Source organism: Carassius gibelio, chromosome A3 (genome assembly GCF_023724105.1).
Source record: "Carassius gibelio isolate Cgi1373 ecotype wild population from Czech Republic chromosome A3, carGib1.2-hapl.c, whole genome shotgun sequence".
Lineage (NCBI taxonomy): Eukaryota > Metazoa > Chordata > Actinopteri > Cypriniformes > Cyprinidae > Carassius > Carassius gibelio.
In genome coordinates, this window is record NC_068373.1 from 12,680,267 (window position 1) to 12,700,547 (window position 20,281).

The 20,281-nt window shown below is 38.0% G+C and overlaps 2 protein-coding genes across 11 annotated transcripts; both read left to right on the forward strand.

Annotated features, from left to right (window-relative positions):
• Positions 1-574: 574 nt before the first annotated feature.
• Positions 575-12,243, forward strand: ubtf (upstream binding transcription factor). 8 transcript variants are annotated; one of them, XM_052544061.1, is made up of 22 exons: positions 575-1,188; positions 2,025-2,124; positions 4,045-4,095; positions 4,484-4,656; positions 4,823-4,906; positions 5,020-5,175; positions 5,512-5,576; positions 5,659-5,782; positions 5,875-5,985; positions 6,063-6,196; positions 6,560-6,701; positions 6,846-6,887; positions 6,982-7,095; positions 7,228-7,383; positions 7,487-7,633; positions 8,608-8,718; positions 8,826-8,914; positions 9,038-9,227; positions 9,330-9,377; positions 9,565-9,630; positions 9,733-9,855; positions 10,087-12,243. In XM_052544061.1, exons 3-22 carry the CDS (start codon positions 4,059-4,061, stop codon positions 10,189-10,191), a joined length of 2,217 nt encoding a protein of 738 aa, XP_052400021.1. In that variant the 5' UTR covers positions 575-1,188; positions 2,025-2,124; positions 4,045-4,058; the 3' UTR covers positions 10,192-12,243. The 8 variants fall into 8 exon arrangements, with proteins under 8 accessions (XP_052400021.1, XP_052400055.1, XP_052400065.1 ...); XM_052544095.1 differs by having other exon boundaries at positions 2,025-2,101; XM_052544050.1 differs by lacking the exon at positions 575-1,188 and adding an exon at positions 1,280-1,736.
• A 519-nt stretch (positions 12,244-12,762) lies between these two features.
• Positions 12,763-20,123, forward strand: LOC127947125 (ataxin-7-like protein 3). Of its 3 annotated transcripts, none has more exons than XM_052544123.1 (13): positions 12,763-12,976; positions 13,568-13,677; positions 13,914-14,046; positions 14,133-14,304; positions 14,616-14,713; positions 14,857-14,879; positions 14,984-15,029; positions 15,141-15,178; positions 15,305-15,373; positions 16,076-16,119; positions 17,237-17,308; positions 18,495-18,631; positions 18,735-20,123. In XM_052544123.1, the coding sequence occupies exons 2-13, from the start codon at positions 13,627-13,629 to the stop codon at positions 18,980-18,982; spliced, it is 1,131 nt and encodes a 376-aa protein (XP_052400083.1). In that variant the 5' UTR covers positions 12,763-12,976; positions 13,568-13,626; the 3' UTR covers positions 18,983-20,123. The 3 variants fall into 3 exon arrangements, with proteins under 3 accessions (XP_052400083.1, XP_052400076.1, XP_052400092.1); XM_052544116.1 differs by having other exon boundaries at positions 13,587-13,677; XM_052544132.1 differs by lacking the exon at positions 17,237-17,308 and having other exon boundaries at positions 12,770-12,976; positions 13,587-13,677.
• Positions 20,124-20,281: the final 158 nt, after the last annotated feature.

Consider the following 20,281-nt stretch of genomic DNA (forward strand, 5'->3'; position numbering starts at 1 on the left):
TTTAACTAGGTTTTGGTCCGTTTAATGCACCTTCTGAATTTTTAAAAAAATTAAATAAAAATAAAATAAATTTTTGAATGGTATTGCAATTGTTGTAAATTTGAGAGTCACATTACCTGTGTACAGCATTTTATAATTGACTACAATTACCAAACATCTCATCAGTACTTCATGTATAAATACATTTCCTTAAAATCAAAACCTGTGACAAGATCAGATGTTTTACTGAAGGGAGATACTGCAACAGTATATCCTATTTACAGGTGAATCATTTAAGTAGGTTATTGATAGTGCTGAATTATTTCAAATATATATATAGTGAGTTCATTTTTGGTTCGGTGTCAGTGCAGGTGTACAGATAGGGCTGCAGTGAGAAAAGACAAAAGCTGGGAAAGCACTGGCCTATGTATTGTTTCCGGAAGCAGAAGGGCTCGGTGAGAGACTGGGACTGACTAGCAATCCAATAAAAAGCGCACGTCAGCGCTCTGATGTTGAACGAATCAGCGCGCTCGATGGAAAATCGTGTTTTCTCCAAATCAGAACGTCTTGATTGGACATCGCAGGTGACGCCCTCAAACAGACAAGGTGGGGTTTAATTATTTAACGTGACAAAAAGATGTAGCTGTCAGACTCAAAATACCGAAAAGATGTTTAAAGTACACAACAGTCCACTCTTTACATCATGCATGCACTTTGGGAGTTCATTTGGACTAAATTCAAGAAAAATGCATTTCTTTTTTTTCTTCTTAAAAAAAACAAAAAAACAAATCAAAACGTAAATCATTCTGGGACATATTAAATCAAATTAACTTATTTTATTAAAACTTTACATGATCATCTCGAAATGCGTTCAAAACGAGCCCGAAAGGCTACAAGCGGGTGGAGGTGTGATGGCGCCTCGGCAGCTCAAGTTTATAATCCAAATGGAAGCGAAACCGGGCGATCCATCCGTGATGAGAGCGGCGAGCAGCGGAGAGATTGAAAACGCGGATGTCTCTGGAAAGAGAAATGAGCGGATCGAGAGAGCTGCGCGCTGACTGGAAGGAGAGCGAGAGAGATGGAGGCGGGGGGAAGTCTCTCAGCTCTGCGGGGACTGGAGCGCCCGTGCCCTGGACCGGCGGCGCAGTGCTGGCTAACATTCAACCCTCCCCTTGTTCCACCAGCACTTCCACACACAAACAGCGACAGGTAAGGTCTAACCAGCGCCTCATCCTACCAACCGTCGGGTAAACAAACCTTCAAAAAAAATAAAAATAAATAACCTTATTAAGATTCTACGAAAAAAAATCTAAACATTCTAAGTTTAGATTGTTCGCGGATTTTGTGTTTTTGTAAAGCCGCGTCGTTTAAATTTGCGTTGACTTGGTGCAAGGCACGGTACATTCCGAGGTCGCCTTAACCGAATTTCCCGTCCAGTGACTCGGGGGGGAAACATACCCCGTTTATCTACCACTACTTTCGTTTAATCTCGAATATATCTCCAGAAGCCGCCAAACTCGTTTTTTTAACGCGATAAAGGGCACCTTTGTCGTGTTTGGAGCCCTCGCGGTCGTCTTCATTTCCGAGTCAGGACTCCATGAGGCTTGTGGAGGGAAGAACAGCCGCCTCTTGGTTCGCCATCAGGGAGCTCGGTGATCTCGCCGTGTGGGCTCGTTTTTGTGTGCGCCTGCCGTGAGAACAAAGTTCGCGATCTCATTTGACAGTTTTCGGTTATCTGTGTTTGAGGAGCAAGTCGGGTGAGTTCTGAAGCTTTCGCGCTGTTTTTTCCTCTCGGTGGAGGTGAATTATGCTCGCAGCAGCGCGTGGAGGCGAGTATGGCGGCTCTAGAACAGTCGACACGCCACTGAAGCGTCCGCTCTCTCGGCTGTCGAGCTTTTCTATTGTGACTTGGGAACTAAATGACATGATTATACAACAGATTGATTAATTTCTAAATAAGTGGATGTCGCTTGTCATAACTGTGCTTCAGTCACCGCGTATTCAGTGAGATTAATCGTATATTTATTTCATTTTTGTATTCCAAGCCTTTGAAGACCCTGCTGCCACACGGGCTGCTCACGCCGCGCTTTCACCCCGCATTCCTCATCACTCGAAACTAGGGGTAAATAACCAGATTTCTTCACGGTAAGGGGATATTTTGGACGCCGACTACAATCTCTGTTAAACAGTATATAATAAGGCTAGATTTTAGCAGCATTTTAAGGTTATTTTTGACGACTGTTGGTTCGACTTTCACCAGGGCTGTAGGGGGATTCAGTGCTAGTTACAACCGGCTAGCTCCGGTGCAGCTCGGTTTAACACCGTAACATTTTATTTAAACAAAAAACTTACTTTTTAGATGTCTCTAAGCTATTATTTTTAGCACTTAACACGCGAAGACACAATACACTGCACCAATTGTGTAATTTAATGATATTTGATATGTAAAACGTTGAGTTTAACAAAGGTTTTAAATAGAGCCCTATAAATACTTAAACACTTTGACGTGTTTTGGTCTAAACTTAGAGCCCCGTTACAAAGCTTTTCTTCATGAATGTGATTAAAATCAACAAAATAGTTTTTATCTGAGCATCTCTATTGTAGTAGCACTCGAATCTACCCAAACGGGGTCTGATTATGCCATCCACTTTTTTAGAAACATGTCAGGGTGTTAAAATGTCCTTCAGCCTGGCTCTATTTTAAAGCTGTACTCTGCTGGCTCACGCGCCGCCATTACACATTCAGCGCCTCGCCCTGGAAAAAGCCATTTTTTGACTAATTCAGTCGTCGTGCACGTTTGCTAAACAACATCAGATTATGACTAGCCCTTCGTGTTCAAGCAATTTTAAAACAGTCGCTATGAATAACAGGGGGCGACCCAGAACGCGTCCGTGGCGGAAGCGGAGCCCCGCGCCCCGTCGGTTTGGAGGCAGACTCTGGTGCTGCATGCTGTAGAAGTCACTCATCAGGATCCCTGGCTGTGTTTCCCCCTCGCTCTCGACGGAGACCGAAAGCAGATCCCGATCCGTGGTCAGCTGGTCCGTCTAGAAGCAGCTGCCTGCCTTTCGCCCAAAACGCTTCCTCCTCCTGTAGGACCTCCCAGTATCCGCTCGTCCGCCGAAAATATACTCCAATTCCGAGCGACTGCACGAAACTCTCGCCTCGCAAAAGCGTGGTGGGTGCAGGAGCAGCCGTTTCAAGTCTTAGTTGTGAAGACAAAATGGAAGATTAGACGGATTGGCTGCTCTTGCTGGTGTCGACTGCAGAGTTATTTGAGATTTGAAACCGTCACAAGCAATGGGCTCTGTCTCTCGTTTAGGGGCGGTGTAATGAACATCAACCATTATGTGTCGGGCTGGAGCTTAATCCCACTCTTTAGGCAGCAATTCATGTTTCGAGACATTAGCCTATAAAACACACACACGGTACTCATTAAACTTTCAAGAAAGAAAAATTGTTTACAAAAACACTTCATTTTTGAGAAATACATTTTTTATTTAAAAATATTGTTCATAAACCAGAAACTGTCTTGCTTCTTTTTTTGGTGTTGTTCATAAAAAAACTTTGCCAGCTCATAGTGAAGGTCATACATAAATGACTATGATCTTTACTTTAAATGTTTTGTTTGGATTTTTGAAAAGTTACCCCCCCCCCCCCCCCCCCATTCTAGAACATATTAAGATCTATATTAAATCCTTGTTTACCTCCTGTAACAAATAGGCAACTAAAACTTTGAATGTATGCTCACTTTTTGGTGTTTTGTAGAATTTTGGTTTAATTTTTGTGTTTTAGGAAAGATTTTTGTTTATTTTTATGGGATCTATTAATTTTTTCCATAAATTTTTTTTAATGTAATTGTATAGTTTATTAGTAATTTATTCTCTCTGTCTTCTGAATTATAATTGCTATGTATTTTTTAGCCATCATTTTGTATTCCTTAAAAATGAACACTATTGATAATAAACTATTATATTTTTATGGCCATTGAAGTATGAGTTTCTACCTGATATTACCTCAACATTTGTAATCCTTAATATAATTCTCAACACATTTTATTTTCTTTAGAGTGATTCAAGACAATGAATGGAGAAATGGACTCCTCTGCTAAAGAACCCGGTAAGCAACATGAATCAATTAGATCAGTGGTTCTCAGTTGTTTATGAATATTAGTGAACTTTTTTTTTTTCTTTTTGCCATGAACTGTAATGGCTATAGAGAATTTTGTTTTTGAAATGTGTGTTGAATTGATGGTTCAAACAGTTGAGCATTGCCAAGATCATTGGTTTGATTCCCAGGGAATACATTGTCTTGAATAAGTAGGTTTATACTCATGACAATAATTGCCTTGCGAAACAAATTGCTCTTAGCATGAACCATGTTTCCCACTGCATGTGAACCTGTATTTAATCTTTGTGTGTAGTACAAATGTGTAAGCTATTCTTGTTTGCATGAAGATGTGTTCACTGGTTCTCGTGGATTATTTTTGCCTTATGTTTTATTACAGTTTGGGAGCAGGATGATCTGTTGAAGCTGTTGGATGCCATGAAGGTGAACCTACCAGAAAAAGATCTGGCCAAGTACAAGACGTCCGAGTCCCATTTGGACTGGGAGAAAGTGGCTTTCAACTCGTACTCTGGGGAGATGTGCAAACAGAAATGGCATGAAGTGTCACGTGAGGTACGCTAGTGAGTAACCAGTGGGTTTCAATTAGAAAAACACGCATCAATGATGTGTTAGTTGTTGATCGATAGATATCTAGAATTTAAAAAAAAACTATGTATATGACAAGCTATAGGACAATGATTATAAAGTTTGTCTCATTAAAATCTCATTCTTCACTCAGATTCGCAAATTTCGCACCCTTACTGAGCTGATCGTGGATGCGCAAGACTACGTCAAAAATCCATACAAAGGAAAGAAGCTGAAGGTCGACAATCTTAATGGCTCAGTGCTGAAAAATTGGAATAAGAATTGCAGCTTTTTCCTGTGTCACCTGCAACTGTAACAAATACTGTTATTTGTTATTTGTCCTATCTGCAGAAGCACCCAGACTTCCCCAAAAAGCCGCTGACCCCATATTTCCGTTTCTTTATGGAGAAGCGTGCCAAGTATGCTAAACTACATCCAGAGATGAGCAACCTAGATCTCACAAAAATCCTGTCCAAAAAGTACAAGGAGCTCCCAGAGCGTAAAAAAGTGAGTGCAATAAAATTCTAACAAAACATCACTAAATCTTAGTTTGTAAAATTTTTCAAGAACCACTATAAAAGAGGAATCAATGTGGATTTTTAGGCAAATGGGAAATTGAAATTATGGAGATAGTGTACTGGTATGTTAACTAAAGTTTTAAGATTCATCTGGAGTTTAGTGGATTACAAATCTGTGGCTGCTCTTTTGTACCTTTTGAAAATAAGAAAATATTTTCTGTTTGGTCTGGATCACCTATTGTTTTGAGTTGTACCTTTCTAGAACTCACAAATCAGCCATTGTTTTGACTGACCTGTTTGTTATGTCTGAACCTTTTGTCAACAGGAGAAATATGTGAATGACTTTCTCAGAGAAAAGGAGACGTTTATGCTCAGCATGATGAAGTTCAAGTAAGTGACTAACTGACACTTTACCTTCACATTTACATTTTTAAATCTTGGGTGTTCTCAAAGAGTTTGTGTTTCTTAAAAGGCAAGATCATCCCGACCTTGTTGAGAACGTTAACAAGAAGTCCAATGTTCCAGAGAAGCCCAAGACGCCCCAGCAGCTGTGGTACAGCCATGAGAAGAAGGCCTTTCTCAAAGCACACCCAGATGTATGCCTTACACACACTCACACTCACAAGAATTTGAAGCTGGCTTATTGATGCACACGAATGCCCTAAAATACTTGTTTTTACCTCTCTAGGCGACTACCAAAGACATCAAGGACAGTCTTGGCAAGCAGTGGCCACAGCTCTCAGACAAGAAGAGGATAAAGTGGATCACAAAGTCTTTGGAGCAGAAGAAATTGTATGAGGTAAGCATTTTATACGGCATATTTGCCAGGAGTAGTGGCCTTCTTTGTAACGTTTTATCTTTCCCATCCTTTTTTAGCAAAAGATGCGTGAGTTTGTCCAGCAGCACCCAGAGATGAACATCACGGAGGAGAACATCGTCAAATCCACTCTGACCAAAGCAGAGAGACAGCTCAAGGACAAGTTTGATGGGCGGCCAGACAAACCGCCTTCGTAAGTTTAACTCCTAAGTTTTGTTTTCTTTATGAGGGGTGCAATATGACCTGGACATTTTCACGTTTGTTTTCTATATATCTTTCTTGTCAGTATTAGTTTAGTATAATTTATCTATTATAATATTTATATTGATATATATTTTTTTTTTTAAATTTGTAATACTTTTGTGCTTTTGTCATTTTTATTTATTTTTTATATTTTAATTTAATTTATTTTTTTACTTTTAAATTTGAAATATTGTACTCCAGCATGTTTTATAACATTTATTTCAATTGCTGAAAGTGGATTTTTAATAGTTTTAGGAACAATACTTTCTGTACGATAAGTTTAAAGTGAATGTTTTTCTGGTCTTTCTTTCAGTAATGGTTATTCTATGTTCTGTGCTGAGCTGATGTCCAGTATGAAAGATGTTCCCAGCACAGAGCGTATGGTCATGTGCAGCCAGCGCTGGAAACTGCTCAAACAGAACGAGAAAGATGCCTACCAAAAGCGCTGTGAGCAGGTTTGTAACACGTTTATGCAGATTGCTCTTATTATGCATGCTTCCTTCTGTTTGTAAACAGTTCAGCCACCCATTAATAATAACAGGGATACATATGAACGTTTGTCTCTCTTTTATATTTTATTGTATTGCTTCTGTACACAGAAAAAGAAAGAATATGAAGTTGAGATGAATCGTTACCTATTAGTAAGTATACCTTTTTGACAACAGGCACTCAGTGTTTTGTTTGCGCCATTTTCTGTTCGGTTTGAATTTTGAACATGTTGTCTGTGAATCCCAGAGTATCTCAGAGGAGGAACAGCAGAGAATACTGTCAGAACAGAAGATGGGCAGCTTTAAAAAGGGAGGTGGAGGCAGTAGTCCAGCTTCCAAAAAGAAGAACTCAAAAGCAAAGGTCAGTTCACCTCTCAGTCATTTTTGAGTAACTTAAAGGATAGGTATTTAAATGAGCTTATAGTAAATACAAATTAACATTTTTATATCCCCTCCACTCTTTCTTTTTTTCCCCTCTTTGTTATCCCAACAGTCCAGTACAGAGAAGCCCAAGCCTCCTGTGTCCGCAATGTTTATTTTTTCTGAGGAGAAGCGCCCAAAACTTCAAGAGGAACGGCCTGATCTTACTGACATGGAGCTCACCAGACTACTGGCCCGCATGTGGAGCGAACTTTCTGACAAGAAGAAGGTGATCATGACACTTTTAGTGCTCCAGAGACGTTAAGATCCTTCCATTACTTTATCAGCCAACTAAATCGTTTTTTAAATACTAACGTAATATTTTTTTGTAGGAGAAGTATAAAAACCTGGAGATGACGCTGAAGGCAGAATCTGAAAAACAGAGCAAAGAAGACAAAGGGAAACGACCAGAAACACCCAAAACGGCTCAGGAAATCTGGCAACAAAGCGTCATTGGCGACTATCTTGCCCGATTCAAGGTATGGAATCATAATTGTAAGTAAATTACCGTATTTCCCGGACTATAAGTCACACTTTTTTTTCATAGTTTGGTTGGTCCTGCGACTTATTTATAAAAATTAATTTGACATGAACCGAGAGAAATTAACCAAGAGAAAACATTACCATCTCCAGCCTCGAGAGGGCGCTCTATGCTGCTCAGTGCTCCTGTAGTCTACACTGAAGACATAGAGCGCCCTCTCGCAGCTGTAGACGGCAATGTTTTCTCTCGGTTCTTGGTTCTAAATAAATCCGACTCATAGTCCAGTGTGACTTATATATGTTTTATTTTCCTCGTCATGACGTATTTTTGGACTGTTGCGACTTATACTCAGGTGCGACTTATAGTCCGAAAAATACAGTAGTGGAAAATTTGCCTACATTACTGTTTAAGAGTTTGGGTCAGTTACTTATTTTTTTATTTTATTTTTTTTATTAGTGTTTGTGACTAGAAGTTCTCATCAGGGTCACAAATACAGTAAAAACAGTAATACGAACCACATTTATTTGAAATTTGTCAATTTTCTGTCACTGCTTTCAAACACAGAATAGACAACATCAAGCAGTCACTCATAGCTGTTCAGATCAGTATGTACATCTTCCAGTCGACTCTTGCTTGTGGTTCAACGGAACACAAAACTCACAGTTCAGATCATATTATGGTTTTTGAGTCACTGATCAGAACGTTTTTCGTATCAACAAGAAAAGAAAATCTTTCAGTATAACTTTGCATTCCATTTATTACTTTAAGCTTTATTACTTTACGTGTAAAGTAAAAGGCTGTGTTTTGTTAAATGATTAGCATTACTGACAGCAGCAGGTGTTTATAAAGAGACTGCTGTATCCAATATGATCTAATGATACACATTCGATTTCTTCAACCCCTACGACCTCCCTATTTGATAATAATTTACTGTTTTCTCCACCGGTCTCTCCCTCTTCAATGCTTTCTCAGAATGATCGCACGAAAGCTCAAAAAGCCATGGAGGCCACCTGGAACACCATGGAGAAGAAAGAGAAGATCATGTGGATCAAGAAGGCTGCAGAGGACCAGAAGAGATACGAAGTGAGTCCAGACAAATCCAAACATTTTGGATTTGAGGGCTTCTTCCTGATTTCCTGTGTGGAAGACTTCATACTCTCTTTTTTATTTTTATCTTCTGTCTTGTGCAGAGAGAGCTGAGTGAGATGCGATCGCCTGCCCCAGTCATCACCCCCGGGAAGAAAATGAAATTTGATGGGGAACCTAAGAAACCGCCCTCGTAAGTTTGTTCTTGTGTTGTGGTGTTCCTCTACAAGGAGAAATCTGTTGGTGTGTTCGAGGCAGCTGGCTTGTCTTAGCCTCTCACTCTTTCTGTTTCTGCTCTCTTCACCTGTGACTTCAGGAACGGTTATCAGAAGTTCTCTCAGGAGATGCTGTCAAACGGCGAGCTGAATCATCTGCCCATGAAAGAGCGGATGGGTGAAATCGGAGGACGCTGGCAGCGGCTGCCTCAGAAAGAGAAGGACCGTTACAAAAGACTGGCAGAAGAGAAGCAGAGGCAGTACAAAGTGCTCCTCGAGCAGTGGCTTGCGGTACATCTCTTTACGTCTATTAAATCTGTTCAACACTTGTGCAAACAGCTTAATATCTAATATATTACAACAGTAATAAATGTATATATATTTACTTCACAGGGTTTATCATCACAAGAGAAAGCTACATATAAAGAATATAATTCTCTGGTGAGTCAACTCCGTATTGAAGTGTAATCAAAATAGACTTGAATTATATACATTAACTATTTTACTTTTTCATATTTAAAATGGTGATATTTAATCATTTAAAAACATGAAATACTTAAATATTATTTCATTTCAAAAAAATTTTTTTGCCTGTTTAATGTTTTTTGTTTTTTAAACTTTTCTGCAGAAACGGAGGAGCACATCAAAACCAGGTGCCACTGCTGCTAAAGTGAAACCCAAGGCCAAACAATCAGTGAGTCTTAAATCATTTCGCATTTATTAGCTTCTATGCACTTTTTTTTTAGGACAGTGTATAATGTGATTGGTTCTATATCAATTGTGATCTTGTCCAAAGGATGAGGACGATGATGATGACGATGACGATGATGATGACGAGGATAAGGAATCTGATGACGAATCATCCTCTGATGACAGTGATGATGATGATGATGACGACGACGACGACGATGATGATGATGTAAGATTTATAGCATGCCGTAAATTTTTTCCACATATTTTTAAACTGTCTTGATGATATAGGACCAGCATTTGATTTTGGCAATATTGATTTTGATTAGCGCTATGGAGTGCAGCAGTTCGTTTCCATTCGTTTTCTTGTTAGGGGATTTAATTTTTAGAGACAGCTGATAGACCTGATCAGACCTGGAATGAAGTGAATGAAAAATAATCTTTACAAATTCCCTTCCAGAATGAAGACATAGAGGATGAAGAGGTCGAGGATAAAGAGAATAAGTCAGAAAGCAGCAGCAGCGCTTCCAGCTCTGACGATTCATCGGGTTCAGACTCCGATTGAGCCAGAGTCCTGTCAGACTGAGCCCACAGACTGCCAGAAATGCTGTGAACTGAGCCATGAGCCGGGGGTCTGGGCCTCCACAGGAGGGGGCTCACCCCGCCGTCACACATCTGCACCACCTCTCACACACTCTTTCCTTTGCTTCTCTTCTCCCCTGCACTTCTGCTTTTACTTTGTCCTCCATCGATAAATTCACTTGGCAGGTTTTAAGGCATTTTAGGCAACGTGTAGGAGTCTAAATCCCTCCCAACACAGAAAAGGGTGCAGTGCTCTTCTATTGGCTTGCAGTAGTCATGAGGTGTTATTAGGGCGTCTTGTGTTTATACGTTAAATGTAGGAGGACATGGAGAGCACCGGGTACCATTATCTTTTCCGTAAATGAGCCAAAGAGTCTCTTGGTTTCACAGATTTTTTCAGGAGGTACAGGGGACCAAATAACTGCACTCTGAACAACGTTTGCTTTCTTTTCTTTTGTCTGTACCTCTCCTGTTTTTCCTCTCCCCTTTTTAGCTCCCTCCATTTTTGCTCTGCTGTTTGTTTTTGCTTCTTCGGTTCAAAACATTGTGGTATTTTCAGGAACAATGAAGCCATTTTGAATGTCGCCGCTGGTCTCACACGCGGTTCTTGTTCATCAGGCGTTTGTGCGCTGCCCTTACCTGCACCTGACGAGGGGTTAAAGGTGAAAATGGACTATTTATTTCTGTCCTGTTTTAGGAAAGCTGCCCGTAGCTGATGGGTTTGAGTTCGCTGTTCATTCAGATAATAAAACTGACTGATGTTACATTATGAGGACTAGTTCATCAGTTAATTGTTTGGCAGCACAAGCAAAGGTCTTGCAGAAGTATGCTTGGGTTATTATTTATTTTAATGGGGCACCAACATTTCTTCAGTTCTTCTGTTTGTTATCAATGGTTATGTATTTCTTGAAGCTGACATTTTTGTTCCTCTTTCCGACCACTGTTTTATTTGGTGCTCCAAATAGCTGTTTTCCTTTTTAAAATGATGCGTTTTAAATATGATGGATGTGACTTACCCCACAATTCAGTGCACTTATGATGGAATCCCTTGTTCACAAAACATAGTGACCTTTTTTTCAGTATTCTTTCAGCTCTTTCTGCATTTCACTCATTCGCCCATAATGTCTACCACTTCCCAGGTCTTTCACGCACCAGCTCAAGGAATGTAATTGAGATGTTTTATTTAAGAGAGGGGTACTGTTATTTGTTATGTGTTTATGTATATATGAACAGTTTTTGAGGGTGACTGGTATATTCTCTCATTCCAGTGCCCTGGTCTGAAATGGCAACTAAATTTAGTTAAACCCACAACCCAGCTTTCTCTGCTGAGCTACCACCTTTTGATCAGTATGTTTATGCAGTCCTCAACTTAACAGGGGCAGTGTAAGTGATATTTGTCCTCTGTCAAAGCTTTGAATTTTGATCATTTGCATGTAAAGACAAGCAAATCGTTTTTGGGGGGAATGCTGTCAAAACAGATCTGGATGCTGTAATTTCTGTACCAGATGTGTGACCTTTGTTCTAGGAATCTGAAGTAATCAAGGTCTGTTCTTGCAAAAATGTTCTGTTCTGTTCTTGCCTTAGTTTGATAGATATAATTTGGTTCTAGAGGTTTTGAATGAAAGGTTGGGATAAGAAAGCCTGTGGACCTTCAAGATTTGTTGATATTTTATAGGATTTTGAGACTTGCAAATAGATTTGGGTTGGGTTCGATGCTGTTGTAAGGTATTTGTACATATATCTTTCTTTTATTTCCCTTTGTAATGAGTGAACGTTATTGCGTTTGTATTTTGAGTTGGCTAAGCAATATGCTGCTGAAGCCAAAATGAGTTTGTTCGTCAATTGGGGACATGTTTTTAATTTAAGTTTTAATTTTTACCCCTTCCTGTGTTTGTTTATTTGTAGAAATGACAAAAAAAGAGAAAAAGCTTAAATTTGTACTACAGGTTTGAAACATTTGGACATTTTCTATAGCAAGAGATGTTATATCCCTGCAATTTACAATTTGAGCAAATAAACCTTCTCTTAAACAGTTTTTGTCTTTGTGTTCATACATGTGTGTGTGTGTGTGTGTGTGTGTGTGTGTGTGTACACCTCTCAGTGTGTATTTGTTTATGTAAATATGAAATTGGAACGAATTCAAGAAAGCTCAATCGATGTGTCCCCCAAGATCGGTAATAGTCTAGAGATGCCTAACCGGAGCCAACATGGCAGCGTAGTTTTATTTACAAACTTCATATATCAAACATTTACACACATGTACATATACAAATATATATATATATGTATATATGTGTGTGTGTATACATATATGTAATAATATTTAGTAATTTATAAATATGACACGCATGTTATAAAGTGGACCTTATAGCCCAGACGAAAAAAAAAAAAAATATATATATATATATATATATATATATATATATATATATATATATATATATATATATATATATCAATATGTGTGTGTGTATGAATTCGTTTGTGTAATCATGAAATTGGAACGAATTCAAGGCATCTCAATCGATGTGTCACCCAAAATCAGTGATCGATTAGTGATGTCTAACCGGAGCCAAAATGGCAGCGATGTTATATTTTCAAACATCATCTGTACGCAAACGACTTATTCGGCCTGGCATCTAATCATTTTTGTAACATAATATTTTCATTATTTTCATATGTTCGTTCGTTTTGAATTTGTTCTATGTTGTGGTTAAACGAGAACAGGGGGTCCCTGAATGACACAAGACCCAGCCCGTTTAGTCTTGGTAAGTAGAGATACAATTCAAAAAAGAGCGCAACAAATATGCTTTTTGATGCGCGCGCCCATCGTCAGGTAGTACTTTGTATCACACATTTCTGCGATTTTGAAACAGTGTTTCCAATATCCGCCATATGGGAAGTTATATGACAGAGAAAACAGGGCAGTGTCACATTCGTGCCTGTCAGCTATGTTTACAATGACACTGTGTACATGTGTGTTCAGCAGTTTTAGTAGGTTTAAATATGCACTGTTTATTAATTACCAGAAATCGTTTATCTTATTTGATTGCTGTTTTACTGAATAATTGCTTTGCCCGCCCATTTTCACAGTATACCCGTTATATCAGCTAGCTGAACATGATAAATAATTAATAAATATGACACGCATGTTATAAAATGGACCTTATAGCCTAGAAAATGTTTTTTTATTTTTTATTTTAAGAAATAACAAATAGTCGATAATAAATAATTAACAATATAAACAAATGTGCTTGTAAATGTTCACTAATTGTTTAGAAACGCTTTTATCACACTTTTATCTTTAGACAGTAGGAGGACCATACGTACATGATGTAATGTGCCGGTTTGTATTTCAGTGTTTTCCTCCTCTTTCAGCATTGTCACAATGATAGCTCTCCTACAATAGTTGCTGCAAATGAAAATGGAGGATATGTCTCTGTCAGGCCTGGAAAACACCAAGCTCGAGGTAAAGTGTTGCAGATAATGAGTTTCATTTATGAAATGTACAAAAGAGTCTGCATTTGTAGTTCTTTGTAAATGTTGTTTCATATAAATGCATCTGTTTGCGTAAGAATTGTTTCATGCAGGCTAACCACTAAAATTCACAGGCTCACAAAGTAGCCTGTATCATAGACAAATAAGGCACATGATTCATTCAAAAATGAATGACCTTTTTCTTGCAAAACATCTGCTTTGTTGTAGGCCTTGGCTCATGACGTTTACTCTGACCTAGTGGAAGATGCCTGTTTAGGGCTGTGCTTTGAGGTGCACAGGGCGGTCAAACAGGGCTACTTCTTCCTGGATGAAACGGACCAAGAAAGTATGAAGGATTTTGGTGAGTCATTCATAAAAAATAAACAAATTCATTATTTCTAAGGCCTAGGCTGCATGCTTTTAATATTGATGCTCCCTCTGATGTAGAAATAGTGGACCAGCCTGGTGTGGACATCTTTGGGCAGGTGTACAACCAGTGGAAGAATAAGGAGTGTGTGTGTCCCAACTGCAGCCGGAGTATTGCAGCCTCTCGCTTCGCTCCTCATCTGGAGAAGTGTCTCGGCATGGGCCGCAACAGCAGCCGAATAGCCAACCGCAGGTGCCACACCATTTAGTTCACATTAAAAACTGAATGAGTTTACCCTTTTCTCACTAAATACGCAGACATTAAAGGGAATGCTTAAAGCAATAGTTGACCGAAATTATTAATTCATCCTAATGTCTGTTTGCTTTTTTGTTTTACTTCAGCGTTTTGATTCTATTGCCATGTACTGGTGGGAAAATGTGAAAAATAAGGGGTGACACATGTCAAGTAACACAGACTCTCTGCCAGATAGAGAGATTTTATTGATCCCTGAGGGAAAATTCTAATGGCATTCCAAAGCATTGATTGTTCTGCTGCTTCTACAGAATAGCCAGCAGCAACAACACAAGCAAGTCAGAAAGCGACCAGGAAGACAATGATGATATCAATGACAATGACTGGTCCTATGGTTCAGAGAAGAAAGGTGAGCTCATCCAGTCTGTCTGTTTCTCTCTTTTCCCCTTACGTCCTTCACCACTATCAGTCGCCAAATGTGGCGCCATTATTATTATTTTTTTTTATATATATAATCAGTGATAAAATTTCATTAATCTCTTATTTTTACAGCCAAGAAAAGAAAATCAGAAAAGGTATAAAACTTTTAGCAGATATGAACATGTTGAAAATGCAAGCCAGATGTTCTAGATTATAATAAATTGAAAATAATGTTTGAAACGGAACTGTTTTGTTTTAGAATCCAAACTCTCCCAGGAGATCCAAGTCCCTGAAGCACAAGAACGGTGGGTTTTATTCTGACTGAATCTAGTTGTTTAAAGGTAGTGCACTGCACGACAGACAGCAGGCTTCACTTGAACGTGTTGTGAGTCTTTTTGTGTCTTGTTGCACTGCAGGAGAGCTCAGCAGTAATGTCAATCCAGACCTGTACAAGGTGAGGTGATTCAGAATCATTATGTTAACATTCATAACATAGGTTCTTGCTTTCACTGTTGCATTTATTACAGTAGTGTTACGGCGATGTTGTTTCACTCTCTCTCTCTCTCATTCACTCATGCAGTATAACTACAGCTCTGGTATCAGTTATGAGACTTTGGGACCTGAGGAGCTGCGCTCTATACTAACTACAGTAAACAGCCTTATACACATACATACATTTATTATTATATTCTTACATAGAGAATATATAATTATATTAAGAATATTTTATTAAAAGTATATTATATTATTACATAATTGTTATATTTATTACTATTATGTAGACCGTTTACCATAAAATATATTTTTTTATTTTTCCTTCTAAAAATAAATCTATATAAAAATAAAGTTATCTATAAATTAAAGATTAGGTCAACAAATAAAAGTCGTATAATTTATATAATAATAATTAAATAATTATTAATTACAGTGGGAAAAAAATCTTAATTCATCTTCAAAAAACGCAATTCAAAACTGAAATTTAATTCAAAATCATATCTTCTCTACTTATCCAAACCCTTGATGTTTTTTCTACCATATAGTAATGTTTCAGATTTAAATGCAGGTAAATAAAAATCTTTATTAAACTATATTATGTATAATATATTGAACTAATATTTTGAACATTTACAAATATTAGGATAAGTTTGACCAATAATAAAAGTGGTATTTTGCCCCCTTTTTTTTTTTTTTTGGTTACAAATGTACCAAGATCTTTTGTGAATATGTGAAATAAGTGTTAATCATTTTAGTTTCTTTTCAGCTGTTTTGCCATTAAATGGTATTATTGGCATTATACTATCTCTCAACCACTGGAATTTACCTCTTGCTAACAAACTCTGTCTTTCCTCAGCAATGTGGGGTCGTATCAGAGCACACAAAGAAGATGTGTACTCGGTAAGAATTCAGTCTATATTTGTGAACTAACAGGAAACCATATAAATAAACATCTGTGACTTGTTCTCACAAATGCACACAGTGTTACACTCAGGCCACTGACATTTAGAGTTCCTGTCCATTGCCTTAGTCATTGTGAAAGTCATCACGTTTTTCATCTTTCTTTTGCCAGCAAAGAGTAAGTATTTTTTCCACAGAAGACGTTTATTATGAGGAATACAAACTTACTGAAGACCGAAACATCTGTGAAAGCAGTCTAGGAGATTTGAGATCTTTGCATATTTTTTTAGGCCTGGCCAATCAACTTTATTTATTTATTTATTTTTTTTACACTTATGTTAAGGCTGCTTATAACCCTGCATTAAGCAACATTTACATTTTTGTAGCTTTTAAAATGATCAATACTTATGAACATATTTGCATAACGAAAAAGAAGCATATACTGTTTTAATTGGTTAAAAATTTCACTAAGATGATATATTTGATCACATGAAGATGAAGAAATGATTAAAATGCTAATTTTTGAGCAAACCATTCCTCTCATGAAGCCTGTCATGTGATCAGAAGTACAAGGAAAAGGTAGAGTCAAGGGGACATAGTTTTTTACTGTTTGAGTGTCGAGGATGTGTGTGTGTGTGTGCTGCTGCTTTTGACCCATAGATTGATTGTGCATGTGATGTGTGAACACATGGTCTTTTTCATTCGTGGAAATGGAAATGATCATGTTGTGTTGGGACTGATTTTACGGAACACAACTGGCAACTCCATATAAACCCCATATTTTTGATTGGTGCTCACTTTTCAGTTTTCTTTCATGTCATTTAATTTGGCCTAGCTTCTGTTAAAAATGTTTAATTGAAATAATCTGTCTCCATTCCAATTGGACATAAAAGTGCACCATCATTTCCCAATTGGACAGTCATAGATCGTTTTAAAGCACTGCCTGTTTTACGCAGCAAGAGACTTCTTGAGCATCAGCCAGCATGGAAACCCCCTTCCCTAAATGCTAATATCTAACCCTAGAGCCTCTTTTCCAGTCCTGCTGGCCGTGTTCACTCAGTCTCTTGCCCGTCATTGTCTCTGGTGCAGTGCGTAATGCCACGTTGTGTCCTGGCAGGTCCCAGCGGTGTCCCCAGCACACGGACGAACAGAGGAGGGCAGTCAGGGTCTTCCTCCTTGGGCCGTCCGCGTGAGTTTCACCCCTTCTCCCAACCCTGATCAGAAAACAATGTACCCACCCGTTTTCCTCTCCCTTCATCTGTCTCTCTCTTAATGTACCTCTTTTTTATCAAGCTTGTGTTCAGTTGTAGCAGCTGCACAAACATAATGGTGAAAAACAAATAGGTCCTTGTATTGAGGCTTGAGGCACACCATCTGGAGTCAGTGTACATCTTAGTCTGTTGTGACTTTTCTTAAGTAAAATCTATTGTTAACATTAGTTAATGCATTTTTAAGTAAAGGTTGGAATTCACTGCACCCCCCCCCCCCCCCAGTCTGGAAGAGTCAACATTAGTTGGAGCAAGACAGCCTCAGTCTGCAGATTTCAGTGTATTAGTGTATTATGGGTGCAGACTTAGCTTTATACTATTATTCAGTCTTTAAGCAAATTTTAAAACATTGTTTTCAATCGAAATGTGTTTCCTAGCAACAGGAAGCATGTTTCAATGTGAGTTTGTTGTGTTCTGGATGCCCTTAAACTTTTAACAGAGGATGATGCCCAGTTTTTCTTCTGTAACCATTTAAAAGTGAGCAAATGTTAATTTTATTAAATCTGTTCAGATATTAAAAGTTGTATAATGTATTCCAACCCTAACATGAACAATGAACAACTGTATTTTTATTAACTTATATTAACAAAAGTTAATAAATGCTGTAAAAATGTATTGCTCATTGTTAATTCATGTTAGATAATACATTATCTAATGTTAACAAATGAGACCTTATTTAATAACATTCTGTTTAAATGATGGCCTGTTCATGCTTTTCTTTTTTCTCGAAGAAGCCCATTTCGTCTAGTCCTTTTCTTTTATTAACTGAGCATAATATTTCCATAAATTACACTTATATCTTATTTGTCAAGCTTTTGTTGACTAATTTACATTTAAGGTACTTTGCAGATGCTGATATCCAAAGGAAGTAAAATAAAAGAAAAAAATGTTCTTTAGCGTCACAATTTTAATAATGCCTGTTGAAAATTTAATGTGCAGTTTTAACCTATAAAATGAAAGGTGACAGCGGAAACTATGTCAGCTCATCAGCAAATGTCTCTTTGGTTTCAGATCTTTTGATTGTTTCTTTGAACTGGGGTTCTTGGTAAACGTGTGCTTATTCAGCATTTTCCTCTGTGCAGTTATATCTTCCTTCCTGTTTGACAGGTCAGTGCTACCTGACTCTGATACAATGCTGGAAAATGATGGCTATGATGCCCCTGATGGCCAGCTCATCATGTCTCGCCTCGAGTGGGATGGCTCCTCTGATATCTCACCATCAGACTCAGCATCTTCAAAAGCCAGTGAGTTTTTCATGAAAGCTTTTAAAAATTGCATGCTCTGTCTTTTTTTGTGTGTGTGTGTGTGTGTGTTTTTTTTCCCACTTATTCAAAGTCTTTTTGTCAGGCACCAATAACTCAGAATCTAAGAGACCTAAGAAAAAGAAGAAGCCCAGCACACTGACTCTGACTACCACTGGAAGTGGAGGAGAGCGGGACAAAGGGCAGGAACGAGAGAGAGGAGACCGAGATAGAGTAGTAGGTGGCGGGAGCAGTAGCAGCAGCTCCCAGAATGCACTGGGCCTGTCCAGTCGGAAAAAGCGACCAAAACTGCCAGTTCCCCTAGCCCCTAGCCACTACGATGACCTGAACTAGGGAACATGATACTCACACACACTTACACACAGTTTTTGATAATGATTGATTTGATGAGTCCTTATGTGATCTCTAGTTTCCACTATTTCAAGGTATATGAACAAGATGAGACACTCTCAGTTGAATGTGTAAGAGAGGAAAGATCTGGGGCACAATAGATTACATTTGTCATGGCACATTGTTGCACAGTGAAAAGTGAGTGTTCTTGTGATTAGATGTAGTTTTCATATGTGGATGTGAGTTGGAGCAAGAATGTTTTTATTTTACTATGCAGTTCACTGTCATTGTGTTATTATATACTCTTGTGTGTGTATACATGAGATTTGGGTTTAAAGTGATGCATGTGTGGGTGAATGCTGAACAGATTGCATGTATGTGAATGGGATGTTGCAAATATTTTGTTTCCTAGTGGCACATGTATACATTAGGTTAATCTGTGCAATGTCCTCTACTGGTTTTAAAGGGTGTCTTTGCTTCATATCATCTTGCTAATGTTACTGCAACCTGTTGTCTTCTGCAAGTGAAGCTACTACTCATACTCTCTCTTGACAATGTCATGCTAAATAATGGACTTACATTGTGCTACCGACAGCTTTCTGCCAAATCTGTGAATACACAATCCTTTGCTTTTTGGGACTCTTTTGAAGTTAATATTCTTGTTTGTTGTCATGGCTAATATTTCTTGTCTGATACTTTATTTATTTAGTTTAGTGTCAAAGTAATTTTTTATTTAATTTTTTTTTTATTATCGAATCATGGCTTTTTGACCTCTTGATCTTTAACGTATGCATTTTCTTAGATTACAAAGTTTAAGTTGCTGAGACTTTGTTAGATGTCTGCTTGTTTTGTATAAAATGTTTGTTAATAAAAAATTAAATAAAAATCTGAAATGCAAATAGTACGGTAATTGTACATGCACTTAAATGGATAACATCCAGCCCATATAGGCGCCTTATTGTATTTTCAGTGAAATTTTAAATGACCTGAGAGTGTTAACTGAAGTGTCCGCATGATGGAGAAAAAAAAAAACATGGTACAACTGAGGATAAACAATTGCTGTTTCTTCTGTGATGCTGTAATTGCTCTGGCTCTCAATGGACTGTATTATCTCTGTAATAGTCTAAATAAATATTTCTCAGGATTATTTGTTCTCACAAATTCTTAATTCACTCTTAAAAGGACAGTTCAACCTTAAAATGTCATGTCGTTTTCAAAAATGTTTGACAATCTTTATCTTATGGAATATGCTTGTTTATAGTTTGAGAAATGTCTCTTTTTTTCATACAATGGAAGTTAATA

Excerpts from the sequence above, each read along its gene's own strand:
- ubtf (XM_052544061.1), top strand. The coding sequence starts at position 4,059 with ATGAATGGAGAAATGGACTCCTCTGCTAAAGAACCCG. Across the intron at positions 5,176-5,511 it reads AGCTCCCAGAGCGTAAAAAA|GAGAAATATGTGAATGACTT; the intron begins GTGAGTGCAATA and ends TTTTGTCAACAG. Across the intron at positions 9,378-9,564 it reads ATAAAGAATATAATTCTCTG|AAACGGAGGAGCACATCAAA; the intron begins GTGAGTCAACTC and ends ACTTTTCTGCAG.
- LOC127947125 (XM_052544123.1), top strand. The coding sequence starts at position 13,627 with ATGAAAATGGAGGATATGTCTCTGTCAGGCCTGGAAAACACCAAGCTC. Across the intron at positions 14,047-14,132 it reads AGAAAGTATGAAGGATTTTG|AAATAGTGGACCAGCCTGGT; the intron begins GTGAGTCATTCA and ends CCTCTGATGTAG. Across the intron at positions 15,179-15,304 it reads TCAATCCAGACCTGTACAAG|TATAACTACAGCTCTGGTAT; the intron begins GTGAGGTGATTC and ends TCACTCATGCAG.